This window comes from Felis catus, chromosome A1, assembly GCF_018350175.1.
Source record: "Felis catus isolate Fca126 chromosome A1, F.catus_Fca126_mat1.0, whole genome shotgun sequence".
Taxonomy (NCBI): Eukaryota; Metazoa; Chordata; class Mammalia; order Carnivora; family Felidae; genus Felis; species Felis catus.
Window position 1 is genome coordinate 100,773,900 of NC_058368.1, and position 19,148 is coordinate 100,793,047.

At 38.0% G+C, this 19,148-nt stretch overlaps 1 protein-coding gene across 2 annotated transcripts in view; it reads left to right on the forward strand.

Moving 5' to 3' along the window:
- Positions 1-1,651: 1,651 nt before the first annotated feature.
- The window catches only part of SNX2 (sorting nexin 2), a 56,613-nt gene continuing 39,116 nt past the window's right edge, over positions 1,652-19,148 (forward strand). For both annotated transcript variants that reach the window (XM_019831444.3, XM_011281811.4), the window contains exon 1: positions 1,652-1,807. In XM_019831444.3, the coding sequence (XP_019687003.1) occupies positions 1,700-1,807 (108 nt within the window). In that variant the 5' untranslated portion in view covers positions 1,652-1,699. The remainder of the gene's footprint in view (positions 1,808-19,148) is intronic.

Below are 19,148 nucleotides of genomic sequence, written 5' to 3' on the forward strand. Positions count from 1 at the left end.
GACAGAAAGTAGTAAGCAATAAACAGAGACAGAGGTAAACATTAGGGATGCAGAGAAGAATCCTGTCTACCCAGGCTGTGAGCTTTCAGAAGAGGTTAAAGTGTTTGATCAGTGACAGGTCCAGACTGTAGGTTGGTGGGGTGCAGGCCGGGGAATGCACCTCAACAGCTGATTCTTCCAGACAGGGACACAGCAGTGGCTCCAGAAAGCATTGGTGATGGTAGCACAATGGTGGCAATCGGTCTCTGCATGAAATTAACCCAAGCAACATTTGAAGTTGGATATACTTATTTAAATTACTCATGGTTTGGGCTAATGCATCTTGATAATCATCATAGAAATGTAGAAATTTAGGAGTGGGGGCGCCTGGGTAGCTCAGTTGGTTGAAGGCCTGACTCTTGATTTCAGCTCAGGTCATGATTTCACTGTTCCAGCCTTGTGTTGGGCTCTTCACTGACAGTGTGGAGCCTGCTTGGGATTCTCTCTCTCCCTCTCTCTCTCTGTCTGCCCCTTCCCCCTCGCGATCTCTCTCTGTCTCTCAAAATAAATAAATAAACATTAAAAAAAAAAAGCTTAGGGATGGAAAAAAAAATCCTCGCAAATAGAAAAACCTGCTCTAATGCGGTTTAAAAAATAAGTTCCAGAGATGCTAAGTAAGTTTTGCACATAGTCAGTAGCACCCAGGCCTAATTCCCATGTCTTTGAGTGTTGAGAGTTTGTACTTAATTTGTAAAGAATCCCATCAAAGCTTTTTATTCCTCCAGCAAAATTATAACCCCAGGTTGCTGTTGGCGATGCCCTCTTTTAATTTTCTATGAGCATACTTTGCATTAGCAAAGCACTTTTTAGCCTTTAGAATATTTTCACATATTTTCTCATATTATCCTGAGAATAATCCTGTGCAATCAAGTGACTGGAGGATTAGTAACATTTCCATTTTGCTGCTAAGGAAATTGAAGCTGAAAAGTCTCCAAAAGACCATCCCAGGATGAGGCGCTAGTAATTGGAGGAGGGAATTATTAGGCTCTCGCCAATCATTCACTGCTTTTCCTGTTATTTGTCCAGGCTTTCTCATACTTTATGAAGCAAAACTAATGTGTGGCTCAAGTATTTGGAGTTAACTAAAGTGAAATAAAATTTAAAACTCAGCTCCTTCGTCACAGTAGTTACAAGAAGGGCTCAGTGGTCATGCCTGGCCAGCAGTTACTCTACAGGACAGCGCTGACAGAGAACATTTCAATCATATCAAAGAGATCTGTGGGACAGCCTAAAGAGGGGTCTCTTTTCCACCAAACCTCAATCTTGCCCTCAATCTGTGTATAATCCAAGCCTAAAGACTGGTCCCCAAACTCTTCCACCTTCCTGAAGGACACTTGAAAAGCGGTAATGCCGGTTTTAAAAGTGGCCCAGACTTGCTACGAAGGTGATGGTAATAAAAGTGCACGAGTCTTCCACCGACAGCACAGCAAGCGGGCGGTGAGAGGGGATGGCCACCCAGACGCGGAGGTGGATGGAGAGGCGGATGGGCGGGGCTCAGCGCCGTGCTCAGGGGCGGGCGGCATCACGAGGCCGGGGCGGGGCCGCGAGGGGCGGGGCCGGGGGGCGGGGGAGCGAGGCGGCGAGCGCGCCAGCTTTGCCGTGCGTGCTCACGTGACAGGTCCGCGAGGCCCCGCTCGCGCAGTCGTCTGGACGAGCGAAGATGGCGGCGGAGAGGGAGCCTCCTCCGCTGGGGGACGGGAAGCCCACCGACTTTGAGGAGCTGGAAGACGGAGAAGACCTGTTCACCAGTACTGTGTCCACCCTAGAGGTGAGACCGCGTCGCCATGGGTGCTGCGCTCCGCTCCTGCCGCGCGTCTCACCTTTAGGTGCCTTTCCCCTGCCGGGACTTGTCCCTCCCCACCCCCCGGGTTTGCAGGGACCTGGTCGGGGCGACACCTGTGACGCGGGCCCGCCTCTGGTACCTGTCAGTGGGCTGGAGCGTGGCCTGGGCGGCCAGCCTCCCTCACGAGACCAGCCTGGCGGGCTGGGGGTCGACCTGATCCTTTGAGGGGTCGGGACCGGCCCGAGCGTTGCAGCGCCCTTTCCCGGTTCAGCCGGCCTTCCTCGGTGTCATTTGCACCTCTTCTCCAAAGCCGAGGGTCTTGCCCTGAATCCTGGTAAACCTTACCACCCTCCCGGGCGACCTCCGCAGCCCCCTTTGGAGAGGTGCTCGCTTTTCCTTTACCAAGGGAGGGTGTGCCCCTGGGAGGGGAGAGCAGTGAACGGAGCGTTGAGTGGCCGTGGCTCTCCAGGGAGCTTGTGGATGCACTTTTCCCAGTCATGGCCCTTCATGGACTGCTAGTTCCCCTTGAGGGAGGTGCCTCTGTTTTGTATTGTTGAATGCACTTGACCGGTTTTGTTTTCTTTAGTTCTTAGACTTTTTAAGAATACCAGCGTTTATAAAATGCAAAGTTGAAGAGAGGGAGTAGTCCAGGAAAGTGCTGGTTTGGGTTTTCTGTTGTTTTTGTTTGTTTGTTTTATTTTTGTAAGTTGCCAGGAAGAAATAACCGGTCCTCACTCCCTTTTTCCTCTTTTCTCGCATGGTCAGCGGTCTCTGAAGTTGAGTGTTCCTGTTTTTGTCAGAGGAAACACTGTTAACTCTAATTGGCCTCCTAGATCCATTTCAGGTTTGAATTGCTTTGCATTTAAATGAAGTCACCCACACTTCATAGCCCAGTTTTAAGTGTGTGTGTGTGTGTGTGTGTATTAAAATGTAAGCAAATTGCCCAGAGGTTTGTTTACCTTAGGCTGTACTTCTTTATAAAGTGCTTTTGTAAGCTTTCTTGGCTCGTGCAACTCTACACCAAATCAATTGGAAATTACTGTAAAATGTCCATTATCTAAAACTCAGCTGAAACTTGGAACTTCCGGGAACCGTTTTCATCACTGACCATACTCTGCGAGTTGTATATACAGGTTCCCAGCCAAATCTCACCTCCCCTTAGATTATATGCTTCTTGAGGCTGGGGATAGTGCCTTGATCATCTTTGTGTTCCTCACAAAATCTTGAACATTTGCATTTAGTAAATGTTTGCTGTATTTATTGTCAAAACCAGCATCTCCTAAGAATTAGTAAAAATTGCCTAGCAAAACAGATCAACCTTTGAGTTTGTCTTTTTAACCTTTTATACGTACCATGTAGCTGGCTTAAAATGTATTGAGAGTGAGTGTCTATGCTGAATTCTAAGACCTGTATTTCCTTTGAGGACTATGAACGTTTTCCACCAGCTAGGATCAAAACAAACTACTGACCTAGTGTGAACTAGAATTCTGTGAACGCTAAGCGTTCTGTTTAATTGAGGCTTTTCAGAGTTGAGTAGCAGGAGCTGTAAATTTCTATTTCCCATTTGGATGGGACTTTTAAATAAGGTATTTGACTTTTTCAATAAAAGTCTGCAGAAGTTTAAGTATGAATAAATTTATCTTGGTTGGTGCAATGTGAAAGTTGTAAAGTTGGGTTTGATTGTTAATCTAAACCCTTATGTTATATAGACTCATTCAGGTTATTAGTTTTAAGGTAATATAACAGATTTGTAAAATCATAATCTTCCTTGCTTTCCAAACTGTTATGGGGGGGATGGATCTATAGCAGTGTTTTTTAGTATACCTAAACTACTCTGAAGGAATGTTCTTTCTCAGCCCTCCACTTTTGTTTTCAAAAGTGCTTCTCAAACTTGAGAGTGTAGGGGAGACCATAGGGTTCTTGTTTGAAATGTAGATGCCTTCTCCTCACTGGAATCTGCGTGTTGAATGCTCAAGATCTTCAAACTTTATACATAACTTACCTAGGGATACACACGCACACACACACACACACACACACACACACACACACACGTATAATTTATTGTAAAATTGGTTTCCGTACAACACCCAATGCTCATCCCAACAGGTGCCCTCCTCAATGCCCGTCACCCACCTAGGGATCTTGTTATAGTGCAAATTATGGTTCTGTAGGGCTGGGATAAGGCCATTATTATACATTTTTAACACATTCCTCCTGGCATTGCTTCTGGTCCATAGACAATAAGTTGCAAAGCCTCAGGTGATTGTGATGCAGATCATCTACTTCGAATAGTTAACCTAAACTGTAAATTGAAAGTCAGATTTACAGATAAATGTATTTTAATTAAAGAAAAAGTAAGCATTTAAAAATTTATATTATTTCTGTAGAAACTTTTTAAATTGATTGAAATTCATAGAAGTGGAAATCAAATTATAGACATTTTCGATGACAGTAAGCTTGTAATGACCGTACAATTTGGTGTATGATATTAGTCTATTTTTAACACAGTATTGGATTCCTTTCCTTTCACAATTAAGAACAGTCCCATAAAGCCAAATTCAGTAAATGAAGCATATTTAAAAATTACAGTGTTTCTGTCGTGTTGTGACTATGAAACAAGAAATTGGTGGAAGCTGGCATGGGGGCAGAAAATAGAATGAGAAGGGGAAAACATCTAGTGAAGGCTTTTTGGTACCAGAGAGCAAGGCTTTAAATTGTTTACGAATATTGCTTTTTCCTTAAATGATACAACCCTAAGCTTAAAAGGTGCTTCCCATAAAGAATCATGGAGAAATAAGACAACACCTTTAAAAAAAAAAAGTCAGGAAATATATGCCTTTTCTCTATTTTATACAGCTATATTGAAGTATAATTCATATACCATACACTTCACTCATTTAATGTGTACAATTTAATGGTTTTTACTATATTCACAGATATGTGCATCCATCACCACAGTTAGTTTTAGAACATGTTCATCACCTCAAAAAGAAGCTCTATGGTTTTCAGCTATCACTCCTTGCCCCCATTCCCCAAATCTCTTAACCACTAATTAAATTTTTGTCTCTATAAACTGTTCTGGACTTCTGTGAGTGAAATCATATGATATGTATTTTTTCATGACTGGCTTATTTCACTTAACATAATGTTTTCACAGTCTGTACTTCATTCCTTTATGGAATTGAATGAAATGGAATAATCCATTGTGTGGGTATACTACATTTTGTTTATCCATTCATCAGTTGATGGGCATAGGGGTTGTTTCCACGTTCAGGTTGTTGTTAATGCTGCAGTAGATATTTGTACAAGCAGAATTACTGGGTCTTAGGTTAACTTTACATTTAATCGTTTGAATAATTGCCAGACTGGTTTCCCAAAGTGGCTGCGCCATTTTACATTTCCACCAGCCATGTATGAGGGTACCAGTTTCTCCACAGCCTCACCAACACCCGTTATTATGACTTTTTTTTCCATTCTGTTTATCTTAATGGTTGTTAAATGCTATTTTTGTGTGGTTTGATTGAATTGTTTTTGGTGACTAAAGATGTTGCAGATCTTTTCATGTGTTTGTTGGCCATTTGTATATCTCTTCAGAGATATACAAATATCTGAATGTCTCTTCAGATCCTCTGCTCATTTTTTAATTGAGTTGACTTTTACTGAGTTATAACAATTATTTATATATTCTAGATAGAAGTTCCTTATCAGATACATAATTTGCAGATGTTTTCTCCCACTTTCTTTGTTGTCTTGTCATGTTCTTGATGGTATCCTTCTAAACACATTTTTAAAAAATTTGATGAAGTAAAATTTATTTTAAAAATTTTGTTTCTCATGCTTTTCACTGTCGTATCTAAGAATCCCCTGCCAAAGCTAAGGTCATGAAGATGACCATGTGTGTTTTCTTCTAAGAATTTTATGGTTTTGGCTCCTTTAAGTCCTTGATCCGTTTTGAGTTAATTCTTGTATATGTAATGAGGTAGGGTCCACCTTTGTTCTTTTCCATTTGGCAATTCAGTTGTCCCAGCACCATTTGTTGAAAAGATTATTCTTTCCCCCTATGAATGATAATTGGCACCCTTATTGAAAATGACTTGACCATAGGTGCTCACACCTGGTTCTCAGACTAACCTCAGTCTAAATTTAGGTCAGTTGAAGTTAAGAAGAGGACGATAGTTTGCCCATGATAGGGATTATAGAGCATTTAAATGAAATTTCCAGATGGGAGGCTCACAGGTCTTAAAATTCCTTTTCTCTAACCCCATGCTGCTCTAAGCGTTTGGAAGACATTCTGCTTGGTTGACTTCAGCAAATACTTGGGTATTTACCCTCTCCCGTACTATATGGATCATCATCAGAGTGCAAATATCAGCAACTACTGCAAATCTTTGAGGACAGAAAATCTCCAGTGGAGAAGAAGGAGGTGTACAGAAAACTCCGATACAGATTGTGATTTTATGGTCTGAAAACACAACCAGTTTTCACTGAAAGTACCACTGAAACATGGGGAGATTTTTATTCCTATCAGTGTTCCTGACACATAGTAGATGAACACTAAATGCTTCTCTTGGCTGGGAAAAGCTCATTGAAGAGGTAATATTTAAGAGAGACCTCAAAGGGGTAATGAAATTTCCAAGTGGGAGAATAGCAAGGGTCACTTGAGGGTCAGTCCATATTCTAAGGAACCATAAAAAATTCAGAGTGGCTGAATAGAGGATGTTACAAGTTTACTATGTGGTGAAATTGTGAAGGACTTTGGAGTAGGTGGGTGAGAGCTATGAAAAATTGTTATGGCAGTAACTTGATTATCTAGGAGGATTAATGTACTAGTAGTCTGAGGGATAAATTTGAGTGGGAGGTATTATTGATAAGTCGATGAGTTGGAAGCTATTTTAAGTTTGAGGTTGAAGACCTGAAAAAGGAAAGCAAGTGCAAATAATAAAGGAGAAAAGGAAATTGATGCAACAGTATATGAAAAGTTAGACATCTAAAGACTTACAATGTCTCCCTCTCTTCAGGCAATTCTTAGACAAAGGAATTACAAGTTTTATTTGGGGCTACATTACAGCAATTAAGAGAACATCAAGCAGCTAGAGATGCCCATGGGCTAGAAATGTTGTTTCGTGAATGTGTCATAAACTTACTGAATGATTATATTAAACGAGGCTGGACATCTAGTCCCTGCCCTAAGGAGTGAGTGTATAAACCATCAAAAGTCAATGTAATAAACCCAGCTCTGTGAACGAATGCCTGCAATACCAGATGTTACATGTGTAATTGAAATACGTATGTGCTACAAAATAGTGTAGAAGACTAGAGTGACTTAATTACATAGAAATGATCTTTGAGATCTTGAAAATGGTTGGAATTATCAAATGAAAATAAGAGTATGACAAGGGACTGTTGACAAAGACCTGCTCAATTGGTATGTCTTGTACCTATGCAACAGGTAGTAGCAGTATATGTTTTCTTCTGTTTTCTGATCTCTAGGTAGGCCTCCAATTTTAAATGTACTAATTTTTCTGAAAATTTCTTTATGAATTACGTGTGTGTCAGAGCAAAAACATTTTGCATTCAGGTATTTTAAGGGGTGAGCACTGAAAATTATTAGAAAGATTTATGAGCAGCCTGACTCTAGTTGACCACTTTCCCTTAAAGCTATTAAAGTGAGAGATTTTAGAATGAATGGTTTTTAGTGTCTGTTAAATGTTATACGAAGTTGCTTGAGGCAGAGTTGCTCACTTTGTTGTGCTTTTTTCTTAAAAAGAATGAAATTTGCCTTTACTGTTAATTTTACAAATACCCACTTTCCTATGAAGTTGAACTGTTGTTTGTTTTTCCTGTGATGATAGTTTTTACTGGAGGCAAAATTTACCTCAATTTTATTCAAATTTTATACCTCAAAGTTTATTCAATTTAGTAAAGTGCATTACCACCTCACTCAGGATAGAGACCACTTCCATCACCTAAAAAAATTTTCTCACAGAGTTAACCCCTTCCCACTCCCAGTCTCTGGCAACCAGTGATGTCTTCTGTCTAGTTTTGTCTTTTTTTCAGAATGTCGTATAGATTGAATCATACAGTATGAAATTTGGAGTCTAGCTTCTTTAATTTAGTATCAAGTGTGAGACTCAGAGATGTTGCAGAGATCAGTAGTTCAGTCCTTTTTATTTCTGAATTTAATATTCCATTGCATGTATGTCTCACAGTTGATTGTTGTTGAAAGACAGTTGTGTCTTTCACAGCTTCTTTCAACTGTGTCTTTCCAACTTCTGGCACTAATGAGTAAAGCCAATATAAACATTGATGTGCAAGTTTTTGTATGAACATAGTGTTCATTTCTTTTGGGTAATACTTAAGGATTGCTGGGTTGTATGGTAATTATGTTTTGACTTTGTAAGAAACTGCCGTACTTTCTGCCACAACGGTTTAAGGGAGGTGAAGTCATTTGCTTTTAGTCCCATGAGTTAATGACTGTAGTAATAATGTAATTCAAGACGATATCCATTAGGGCAGTGTTCTCTGAGTCTGAAAATTGTTAATCTATGGTTTCATTAAAACAGAAGCATGATGTTTCAATATAAAAGCATGTCGGTGTATTTCCTGGTGTCATAAAAGTTATTTTAATATAGAAATTTTATCCTTATTCCGAGAGTCACATTTTATATGTATTACTGAGTGTTGCAATCTTGACAGCTAGCCCCAGGGAAACTTTTGTGCAGCTAGATTTGTCTGTTTTCATCTTTGGTCAAGTTTCTATTCATTTCATCTTTGAAATCTTATAAAATTATAGAAGAGTCAGAGGAGGGAAGGCAAGGAGGGAAGGGAAGGGAAAGAAAGCAAAGAAAGAAACTGTCAAGCTCTTTCCAAAGTAGATCTATCATTAATTACATTCCCATAGCAGTGAATGAGAATATGAGTTGTTCACATCCTGTCTGCATTTATTAGTATCAGTTTTTCTTTTAGGTAGTGCTGAGCTTGAGACTGGCTTCTGTTGGCTTGAAAGAAGCGATTGTTAAATTTTCAGGGATTTGTAAGCTGGTTATTAAACACAGCCATTGTTAAAATTAAGTTATACAAACATATTTAAATGAATTATATTAAAAATTATGGTAATAAGTATTCAAAACTTGTCACTTCCTAATTTCATTACTACTTTTTATTATTTTTATGCTCTTGAGGTCATATGTCTATTGTATTTTATGGTGCAAAGTACGTATCTTCTCAAGTCCACTTTCAGGGAGGGGTAAGCAGCCACAGCAGGCACATTTATACCACACATCAGCAAAAGCTATAAATCAGAGTCTTCTCCCCCAAAGACCTGGTTGCTAAGCATTATTCAGCACACTAGAGATTTTTAGCCATTCTAACAGGTTTCTACCGTTACCCCATTGTAATTTTAATATACAGTCTCTAATAGTGCTTTTGAGTGTCTTTTTATGTGCATATTCACTGTCTGAAAATTATCTTTAGCGATGTCCTTCCTTTCACATCTTTTGCCCGTTTAAAAATTTGGATTTCCTTATTGAGTTTTGAGAATTCTTCATGTATTCTAATTATGCATCCTTTGCCAGATAAATGTTTTGCAAATATTTTTTCCTACTCTGGCTTGTCTTTTTATGCTATTAACATTAGCTTCCACAGAGTAAAAGTTTATTATTTTGGTGAAGTTCAGGTTAGTTCTTTTGTTGTTGTTGATAGTACTTGGTATGTCACATAAGATATCCTTTCCTAACGCTAACCCAAGGCGACAAAGGTTTTACTTATGTTTCCTTCTAGAAGTTTTGTAATTTTTCTTTTACATTTTGGTGTAACAGGATTCATTATGAATTAATTTTCATGTGAGTTGAAGTGTCTAGTTTTTTGCATATAGATATCTAGTTGTTCCAGCACCATTTATTGGAAGCTAATCATATTGTTAAGGTTTGTTTTGTGGCTGAAAATATGGTCTTTTGTGGTAAATATTATGTTTGCACTTCAAAAGGATGTATGTAGTCAGATGTTGATGGCTGGAGTGTTCTATAATTGTTGGTCATGTTGGTTCGTTTTATTTTTCAAAATATACAACATCACCAGTGAATCCCACATGCTTTAGGCTAAGTTAAAGAAGCTAGACTTAAAAAGTTTCTTGATGAGTTGTCTTTGCATCTTTGTCAAAGATCAGTTGAGCATATATATGTATATATATGTGCATGTCTATTTCTGGACTCCAGTCTTTGTCACTGTTTATTGACTCTCCTTTTGCCAATTGTATGCTGTCTTACTGTAACTAAGTCTTGAAATTAGCGAATGTGAATCCACTGACTTCTTTCAAAATTGTTTTGGTTGTTCGCCTTTTTTTGCCTTTCCATATAATTTTAAAAGCAATTTTTGACTTCTACCAAATAGGTCACCTGAGATTTTAATTGGGATTGTGATGAATCCATAGATTAGTTTGGGGAGAATTAACATATTAACAGTATTGAACATTTAAGCATAAATGTACTATTTCTATTTATTTAGGTTTATTTGATTTTTTCCATCAGTGTTTGTAGTTTTCAGCATACCAATCTAGTACATGTTGTGTGAGTTTTATACCTGTTTTGTGGTTTCTTTTACATTTGCTCATTGGTGGCATGTTGACCCTCTATCCAGCAAATGTGCTAAACACTCATTAGTTTTAGTAGCTTTTTTCTAGAGTCCTTGGGATTTTCATGTACATAATCATGCTATGATTAGAGTTTTATTTCTTTGTTTCCAGTGTTTACGCCTTAATGTAATAACTAAGATTATCGGCATAATTTTGAATAGAAGTGGTAAAGTGGATACCATTTTCCTTTTTGTGAACTTAGAAGAAAAATATTCTTTCTCTCAAATATGTTATCTGTTAGGTTTTTCTTTTAGGTGTCCTTCATCAGGTTAAAGAAATTCTGTTTATTTTCTGAAATTTTGTACTCATGAATGGATGCTGGTTTTGGCAAATTCTTTTTTTGCATTTAATAAGTTAATCATGTAGTTTTCTTCTTAGGTTAATGATGACATGGATTATGTTGATTGATTTTTTTAAAACATTGAATAAACCTTGCATTCCTGGGATAAGCCCCGAAGTCATAAATGTGCTTACCCTTTTTATATGTTGCTGCATTCAGTTTGATAGCATTTGTTTCGGCTATTGTATCTGTCATGCTAGATATTTGTATAGTATTTTCTTTTACTTACAATGACTTTGTTTGATTTTCGTACCAGAAATGCTGGTCTCATTAAAGGAATTGGAGAATGTTTATTTCTCTTCTATATTCTTGAAGAGGTTGTATGGATTAATCTTCTATCTTCTTTAAACGTTGCTAGAACTCACTAGTGAAGTCACCTGAGCATGTAGTTTTGTTTTTGGAAGACCTTTAACTTCAAATTCATTATCTTTAGTAGCTGCAGGACTGTTTCTTCTTGTTGAGCTTCTGTAGTATGTGTCTTTCAAGGAGTTTGTTCATTCAGTCTAGGTTGTGAAATAGGCATAAGTTTTTTCATAATACTCTTATTTTCCTGTGACAATGTCTGTGGGGTCTCTTGGTGATGCCTTTGCCTTTTCATTCCTAATATTCGTAACTTATGTCTTCTGTTTATTCATGTATTTTTTTGTTCATTTATTTTAATCTCTAGAGCATATCTTGGGATCTTTTTAAAGAATCATCTTTTTTTTTGCTTTCTTGATTTTTTTTTTTTTTTCTGTTGTTGGTAGAGGCTTCGATCATTGATTTGAAATTTGGTTGGTCTTTTGGTTTTTTTTTTTTTGAGTATTAGTAGTTAGCTATATATTTCTTTGTAAGCACTGCTTTAGCTGCATCCCACAAATTTTGTTACTGTGTTTTGTTTTTATTCAATTTAAACTCTTCTCTACTTACCCTGGTGACTTACTCTTTGACCTCTGGATTATTTAGACATGTGTTAATTTCCCAAATTAGGGAATTTTCTCAGTAGCTTTCTATGATTTCTAGTTTAATTTGATTATGGTCAGAGAATGTTTTATGATTTTAGTTCTTTTAAATTTGTTAAGGTTTGTCTTTTGGCCTAGAATATGGTCTGTTACGGTGAATATTTTGTGTGCGCTTGAAAAGAATGTATATAATCTAATGTTACTGTTGGAGTGATCTTTAAATGTTAAGTCAAGTTGGCTAAAGTATTTTCCAGCTCTCCTCTATGTTGCCTTATTACATACCTGTTCTATCCATTGCTGAGAGAAGAGTGCTGTAGTCTCCCAATATAATTGTAGACTTAAATTTTTTAATTTATAGTTTCAGTTCAGTTTTTTCTTCATATTGAAGCTTTATTGTTAGACACATAGACATTTAGTATTGTTATGACTTTTTGGTAAATTGATGATCATTTTATCGTATCATCCCCTCTTTATTGCTGATAATACTTTATTGCTGATAATACTACACTTGATCTTAGCCAAAAGGCTGAGAATCGATTGCTGATAATACTTCTTATTCAAAGTTTACTTTATCTGATGTTAATGTGGCACTCTGTCTCTGTTTTGATTGTTTGCATGATATATTTTTTCCATTCTTTTACTGTTAACTTACCTATTGTCTTTAAGTTACTTTTTTTTGTAGGGAGTATATTGTTGTGTATTGCTATTTTTGTATCCAGTCTAGCTATCTCTGTCCTCTAATTGGTGTATTTAATGTAATTATTGGTGTGATTGGATTAGCTCTGTTTGTTCTGTTTTTCCCTCTGTTTCTACCTATGTTTCTCCCTTTCTCCTTTCTTTTGTATTATCTTAATGCTTGCAAGTATTTAATTTTAATTTATCTACTGGATTTTTTGCTTTATCTCCCCTTCCTCTAAGTATATAAATATACTTCTATACATATGTATATAGAATACATATATACATATGTGTATCTACATATATTTATAAAGAAGGTAGTTGCTGTAGGGATTACAAAATACATACCTAATGATTTATAGTCCAATTAGAGTTAATGTTATACTTATAAAAATAAAATGCAGATTCTTATGACCATTTACCTCCCTTTATATTAATTTTCACATGTATTATGTCTCTATACATTAAAAACCTTACCAATGTTTTAAGTTTTGCTTTCATAGTCATACACATTTTAAATAACTTAAGAGAAGGAAAATGGTCTATTATATTTCTCTAGTTAGTTACTACTTCTGTAATTCTTACTGTATTCTTGAAGTTCCAAGTCTTTGTTATTCATATCTGGTATCTTCGGGCTGAAGATTGTCTTTAAGGCCCTCCCCATTTTTTAGATTTATTTATTTGTTTTTTAAGAACTAGCCTGGTGATGGTAGATCCCTATAGTTTTCTTTCATTTGACAGTATCTTTATTCCAACTTTGTTCCTGAAGAATATTTTTGCTGGATATGGAATTATGTTTACAATTCTTTTTTTTTTTAATTTTTTTTTTAACGTTTATTTATTATTGAGAGACAGAAGCAGAGCATGAGCATAGGAGGGGCTGAGAGATGGGGAGACCTAGGATCCGAAGCAGGCTCCAGGCTCTGAGCTGTCAGCACAGAGCTCAATGCAGGGCTCGAACTCACAAACCCAGAGATCATGACCTGAGCTGAAGTCGGAGACACTTCACCAACTGAGCCACCCAGGCACCCCTGTTTCCCCACCACACACCCCTCCCCCCCAGCGCTGTGAAGACACTGTGCCACTGTCATGGTTTTTTTGATGAGAAATATGAAGTCTTTGTAATTGTATCCCTAAATGGAAATTTTTTCTTTAGCTGCTTCAAGTTGTTGTTTTTTTGTTTGTTTGTTTGTTTTAAGTAGACTTTACACTCAGCACAGAGCCCAGTGCGGGGCTTGAACTCATGACCTGAAATGAAGACCTGAGCTCAGATCAAGAGTTGGACACCTAACCTAACCAGCTGAGCTACCCAGGCACCCTTCAAGTTTTTTTATTTTTAATCTTTGGTTTTCAGCCACTTTTTATGATGTGGCTGGGTATGGTTTTCTCTGAAGCTGTCCTCTTAGAGTTAGCTTGTTCTCAAATCTGTAAATTTATGTCTTTGAACAAATTTGTGAAGCTTTCAGCCATCATTTCTTGAAATATTTTTGTGCACTTCTTTTTGGGATTTCAGTGACATGAATGTTTGACTTTTTAATATTGTTTCACAGGTCCCTGAGGTTCTGCTTTCTTTTTTTCCCCATTTTTTCTCTTGTCTTTTATTCAGATTGGTTATTTTCTAATGATCTGTCTTCATGTTTACTGATTTTTTTCCTGTCAAGAACTGTATAAAGTCTGAAGTTTTATCATCCTTGTAAGCTAACACATTAACTTGTTTTATGGTTGCTGGAAGAAGACTTGATGAAGTACCTTTTTTTTTTTTAATGTTTTTAAAATTTATTTTTGAGAGAGAGAATGGGACAGAGTGTGAGCAGGGGAGAGACAGAGAGAGAGGGAGACACAGAATCCAAAGCAGGCTCCAGGCTCTGAGCTGTCAGCAGAGCCTGATTCCTGGCTGGAACCTGTGAACTGCAAAATCATGACCTGAGCCAAAGTCAGAAGCAAGTCAGAGGCTCAATCCGGCTGAGCCACCCAGGCGCCACCCCCTTGATTAACCACTTTTACTCCAAGCATAGCAGACAGCATGAGTATCATGTTTGTGACAATTTCCCTTGCCTTTTTTTTGACAGGGTGGCGTGATGGGGTGTGGGGGGGGTTGTGGGGGGAGTGGAGGTTGATACTGTACCTGCCTTTGATCTGTGTCACAGCTGAAGAACTTGAGATTAGAGAACCCAAATCATTTATAATAGGCAGTAAGTGTGCCTGTTCTTTGCTCTAGAGGGGACATTGTATTATACCAGACAGTAAACAAATCTAGTCTTTGGAAAAGACACAGATTACCTTTTTTTTTCCAAGGCTGTTTCCCAGAAACATTGCCATCTATTAGAGTTGTAGCTGCCTGCATTGTCACACTCTTTTGCTCAACTTGGGCCACCCTTGCAGAAAAGCAGTGAAAGAAAAGAGAGAAAATACTGATGAAGATTTCTGGGTCCCCTTTTCCCAGTTCAGCTGGTTACACAAGTAAACTTTTTTCTTGGGGTTTTAGTTGTCAATGCTCTCAGCACTGCTGCTTTCATGCACTTAAGCAACTGGGTCTGGCCTCAGGTCAGGGCCAAGAGAGACAACGGGGTAGGGATCCGAAGAAAAGGAAAAGAATTTTGCACCTACATTCTCTTGATAGCAGGGGCCCTGGTGTTATAGTCAGAAAAAAGGAGTTTTCTTGGCATCATTGCTGTTCACACTGCTAGTATGGTTCTGCAGTTGGAGCCATTCTCAGGAAAAGTTAAAAGAGAAAAGAACGGGGGGAAAACCCATAAAATTCACCCTCACATTTTTGTCTCTTTCCCCAGTCTACCTGCCATTAGTTACTTTAAGTCTTTGTGCATTGTACTCTATCCAGAGATTTTAGTGTTAATCAGTGGGAGAGAAAGGGGTCTAGGGGGCTTCTTTAATGTTACTTGGAATCTTAAACACTACTTTTTAATTGAAGAGATACTAGCAACAGCCTTGGAACTTATTATAGAAATGTTCAGCACGCTACTAGGTGATGATGTAGGGAGAAAAAATAAACATTTATGAAAAATTTTGCGGTCTCTACAATTGCGTATCTTGGAGAATTAGTTCTGATCACCCAGAACATGTGCTCCCGGCAAAGAAATCATCAACGTTCCATCAGGTCCTCATTCACGGCCGCTGTCTCCATACTCCTGTTCATCGCATGGAGAGGCAGGGGCAAAAATAAGTCCTCACTCAGCCTTTAGTGAGTGACAGCTCCAGTTTAGTGTACAAGTTATATATAGGACCTTAGTGCTCATATCTTGCTCAGTACAAGAATATCTTAGTTTTAATGAATGTCTGGAAGCTGAATCGTGTATAGGTGCCTACTATTCTCATATATTGGCATACTATAAACATCTTTAGTGCCAGTGTGCTTCATTTTTTTAAATAGACTTTATTTGCTACAACAGTTTTAAGATCATAACAAAATGGAGTGGAAGGTACAGAGGTTCCCCATATACTGCCCCTACACATGCATTATTCCTCATTGTCTGCATCCCCAACCACAGTGGTGTGGTATGGTATGTTTGTTAGAATAGCGGAGTCTGCATTGTGGCATGGTAATCACCTAAAGTTTATAGTTGATGGTGTTTTACATGTTGTGGGTTTAGACAAGTGTGTAATGACACGATATGTATCCACCCTAATAGGGTCGTGTAGTTTAACTGTCCACAAATCCTGTGTACTCTGCCTCTTCATCCTTCCTTCCCTCCTAACCTCCTGTCTTTATAGTTTTGCATTTTCCAGAGTATTCCATAGTTGGGATGATAGGATATATAATCTTTTTAGACTGGATTCTTTCACTTAGTAATATGCATTTAAGTTTTCTCTGTGTCTTTTCATGGCTAGATAGCTCATTTCCTTTTAGTGCTGAATAACATTCCATTGACTGGAAGGAAGCACCAGTTTACTTAACCCTTTAACCTCCTGAAGGACATCTTGATTGCTTCCAAATTTTGACAGTTATGAATAAAAACTACTCTAAACATCATATGCTGTGTTTTTTGTGGACATAAGTTTCCAGGTCCTCTGGATAAATACTAAAGAAAGCAATTGCTGGACTGTATGATAAGAATATGTTTAGTTTTGTGAGAAACTGCCAAACTGTCTTCCAAAGTGGCTGGACCATTTTACAGTCCCACCAGCAGTGAGTGTGAGAGTTCCTGTTGCTCCACACCATTGCCAGTATTTGGTGTTGTCAGAGTTACAGATTTTTGACCACTCTAATAAGTGTTTACATATACCAGCATGAGGCATAGTGGTATCTCATTGTTGTTTTAATTTGCATTTTCCTGATGATATGTGATTTGGGACATCTTTTCATATGCCTGTTTGTTAGATGCATATTTGGTAAGGTGTCTGTTAAGGTTTTGTCCCACTTTTAAATTGGGTTGACCATTGTCTTATTGTTAAGTTTTCATACTCCTTTGTGTATTTTGGATAGCAGTACTTTATCAGATATGTCTTGCAAATTTTTCTCCCAGTCTGTGGCTTGTTTTTTATCCTCTTGACAGTATCTTGCAAAGGAGGTTTTAATTTAAGATTTTTTAGTGTTTATTTTTGGAGAGAGAGAGAGTGAGAGAGCATGGGCGCACATGAACAGGGGAAGGACAGAGAGAGAGGGAGACACAGAATCCAAATCAGGCTCCAGGCTCCTAGCTTTCAGCACAGAGCCTGACTTGAACTCATGAACTTGAACAGAGCCTCATGAACTCATGAACCGTGAGGTCCTGACCTGAGCCAAAGTTGGTTGCTTAACCGACTGAGCCACCCAGGTGCCCCTAGTTTAATTTTTTAAAGTTTATTTATTTTGAGAGAGAGAGAGCATGAGCAGGGGAGGGGAGACAGAATCCCAAGCAGGCTTCGTGCTGTTAGCGCAGAGCCTGACGGGGGGGGGGGGGGCTCAATCTCACGGGACAGTGAGATCATGACCTCTCAGTGGAAATGAAGTATCAGATGCTTAACTGACTGAGCCACCCAGTTGCCCTAAAGGAAGTTTTAATTTTAATGAAGTTTGTCTTATCCATTCTTTCTTTTGTAAATTTTATCTATGTATGTATTTATTTATTTATATAGGCTTTATGCCCAGTGCAGAGCCTAATGCAGGGCTTGAACTCAGGACTCTGAGATCAAAGCCTGAGTTGAGATCACTCAACCAACTGAGCCGCCTGTCTTATCAATTCTTTCTTTAATGGCATATGCCTTTAAAGGCTTATGCCTTTTGTTATTGTATCTAAAAACTCACTGCCAAAACCAAGATCGCCTAGATTTTCTCCTGTTACCTTCTAGGAATTTTATACTTTTGTGCTTTACAATTAGGTATATGACTCATTTTGAGTTGACTTTTGTGTAGGGTGTAAGGCCTATGTGTAGATTCATATTTTTACATATGAATGTTTAGTTATGCCAACACTATATGTTGAAGAAACTATTTTTTTTCTCTCTTGCATTACCTTTGTTCCTTCGTCAAAGATCAGTTGGCTGTATATATGTGGATCTATTTTGGGACTTTTCTGTTTCATTCATCTCTTCTTCCATCAATATCTCATTGTGTTGAGTACAATAAGCTCAAAGTCAGGTAGCTTCAGTCCTCCAATTTTGTTCTTCTTCAGTATTTTTTTTAGCTATTCTGGGTCTTTTGTCTCTCTATATAAACTTTAGTATCATTTTACTGATAATCCACAAAGTAACCTGCTGGAAATTTGACTGGGATTGCATCAAATTTATATGTCAAGTTGGGAAGAACTGACATCTTGAAATTATTTAGTGTTCCTATTCATGAATATGGAATGTCTCCATTTATATAACTCTTTGATTTCATTCATCATAGTTTTGGAGTTTTCCTCATATAGGTCTTGTACATATTTTATTAGATTTATACATAAGTTTTGGGTGGGTGCTAATGTAAATAGTATTGTTTTTATTTTATTTTTTTAATATTTATTTTGAGAGAAAGTATGTTTGTGAGTGGAGGAGGGGGGAGAGAGAGAATCCCAAGTGGGCTGTGTACCGTCAGGGCAGAATCCAGTGTGGGGCTTGATCTCACATACCATGAGATCATGACCTGAGCTGAAACCAAGAGTCAGACATTTAACTAACTGAGCCACCCAGGCTTAGTAGTATTGTTCTTTTCCTTTCCTTTCCTTTCCTTTCCTTTCCTTTCCTTTCCTTTCCTTTCCTTTCCTTTCCTTTCCTTTCCTTTCCCTTCCCTTCCCTTCCCTTCCCTTCCCTTCCCTTCCCTTCCCTTCCCTTCCCTTCCCTTCCCTTCCCTTCCCTCCTTTTCTTTTTCTTTTCTTTTCTTTTCTCTTTTCTTTTCTTTTCTTTTCTTTTCTTTTCTTTTCTTTTCTTTTCTTTTCTTTTCTTTTCTCTCTTTTTTTATGTTTTACTTATTTATTTTGAGAGAGAAAGAGAGCATATGAGCCCAGTAGGAACAGAGAGAGGAGAGAGAATCCTAAGTGGGCTCTGTACTATCAGCGCAGAGCCTGACATGGGGCTTAAACTCGTGAGAACCGTGAGATCATGACCTGAGCCAAAATCAAAAGACGCTTAACCGACTGAGCCACCCAGACACCCCTCAGTAGTATTGTTCTTAACTTCAAATTCAGTTTGTTCATTGATGCTATTTAGGAAAGTGATTCAATTTTTTGTACTAACCTTGTATGCTGCAAGTTTGCTATAATTGCTTATTAGTTCTGGAAAGTTTTGTCTTTTGGATTTCCTATTTAGATGTTTATGTCA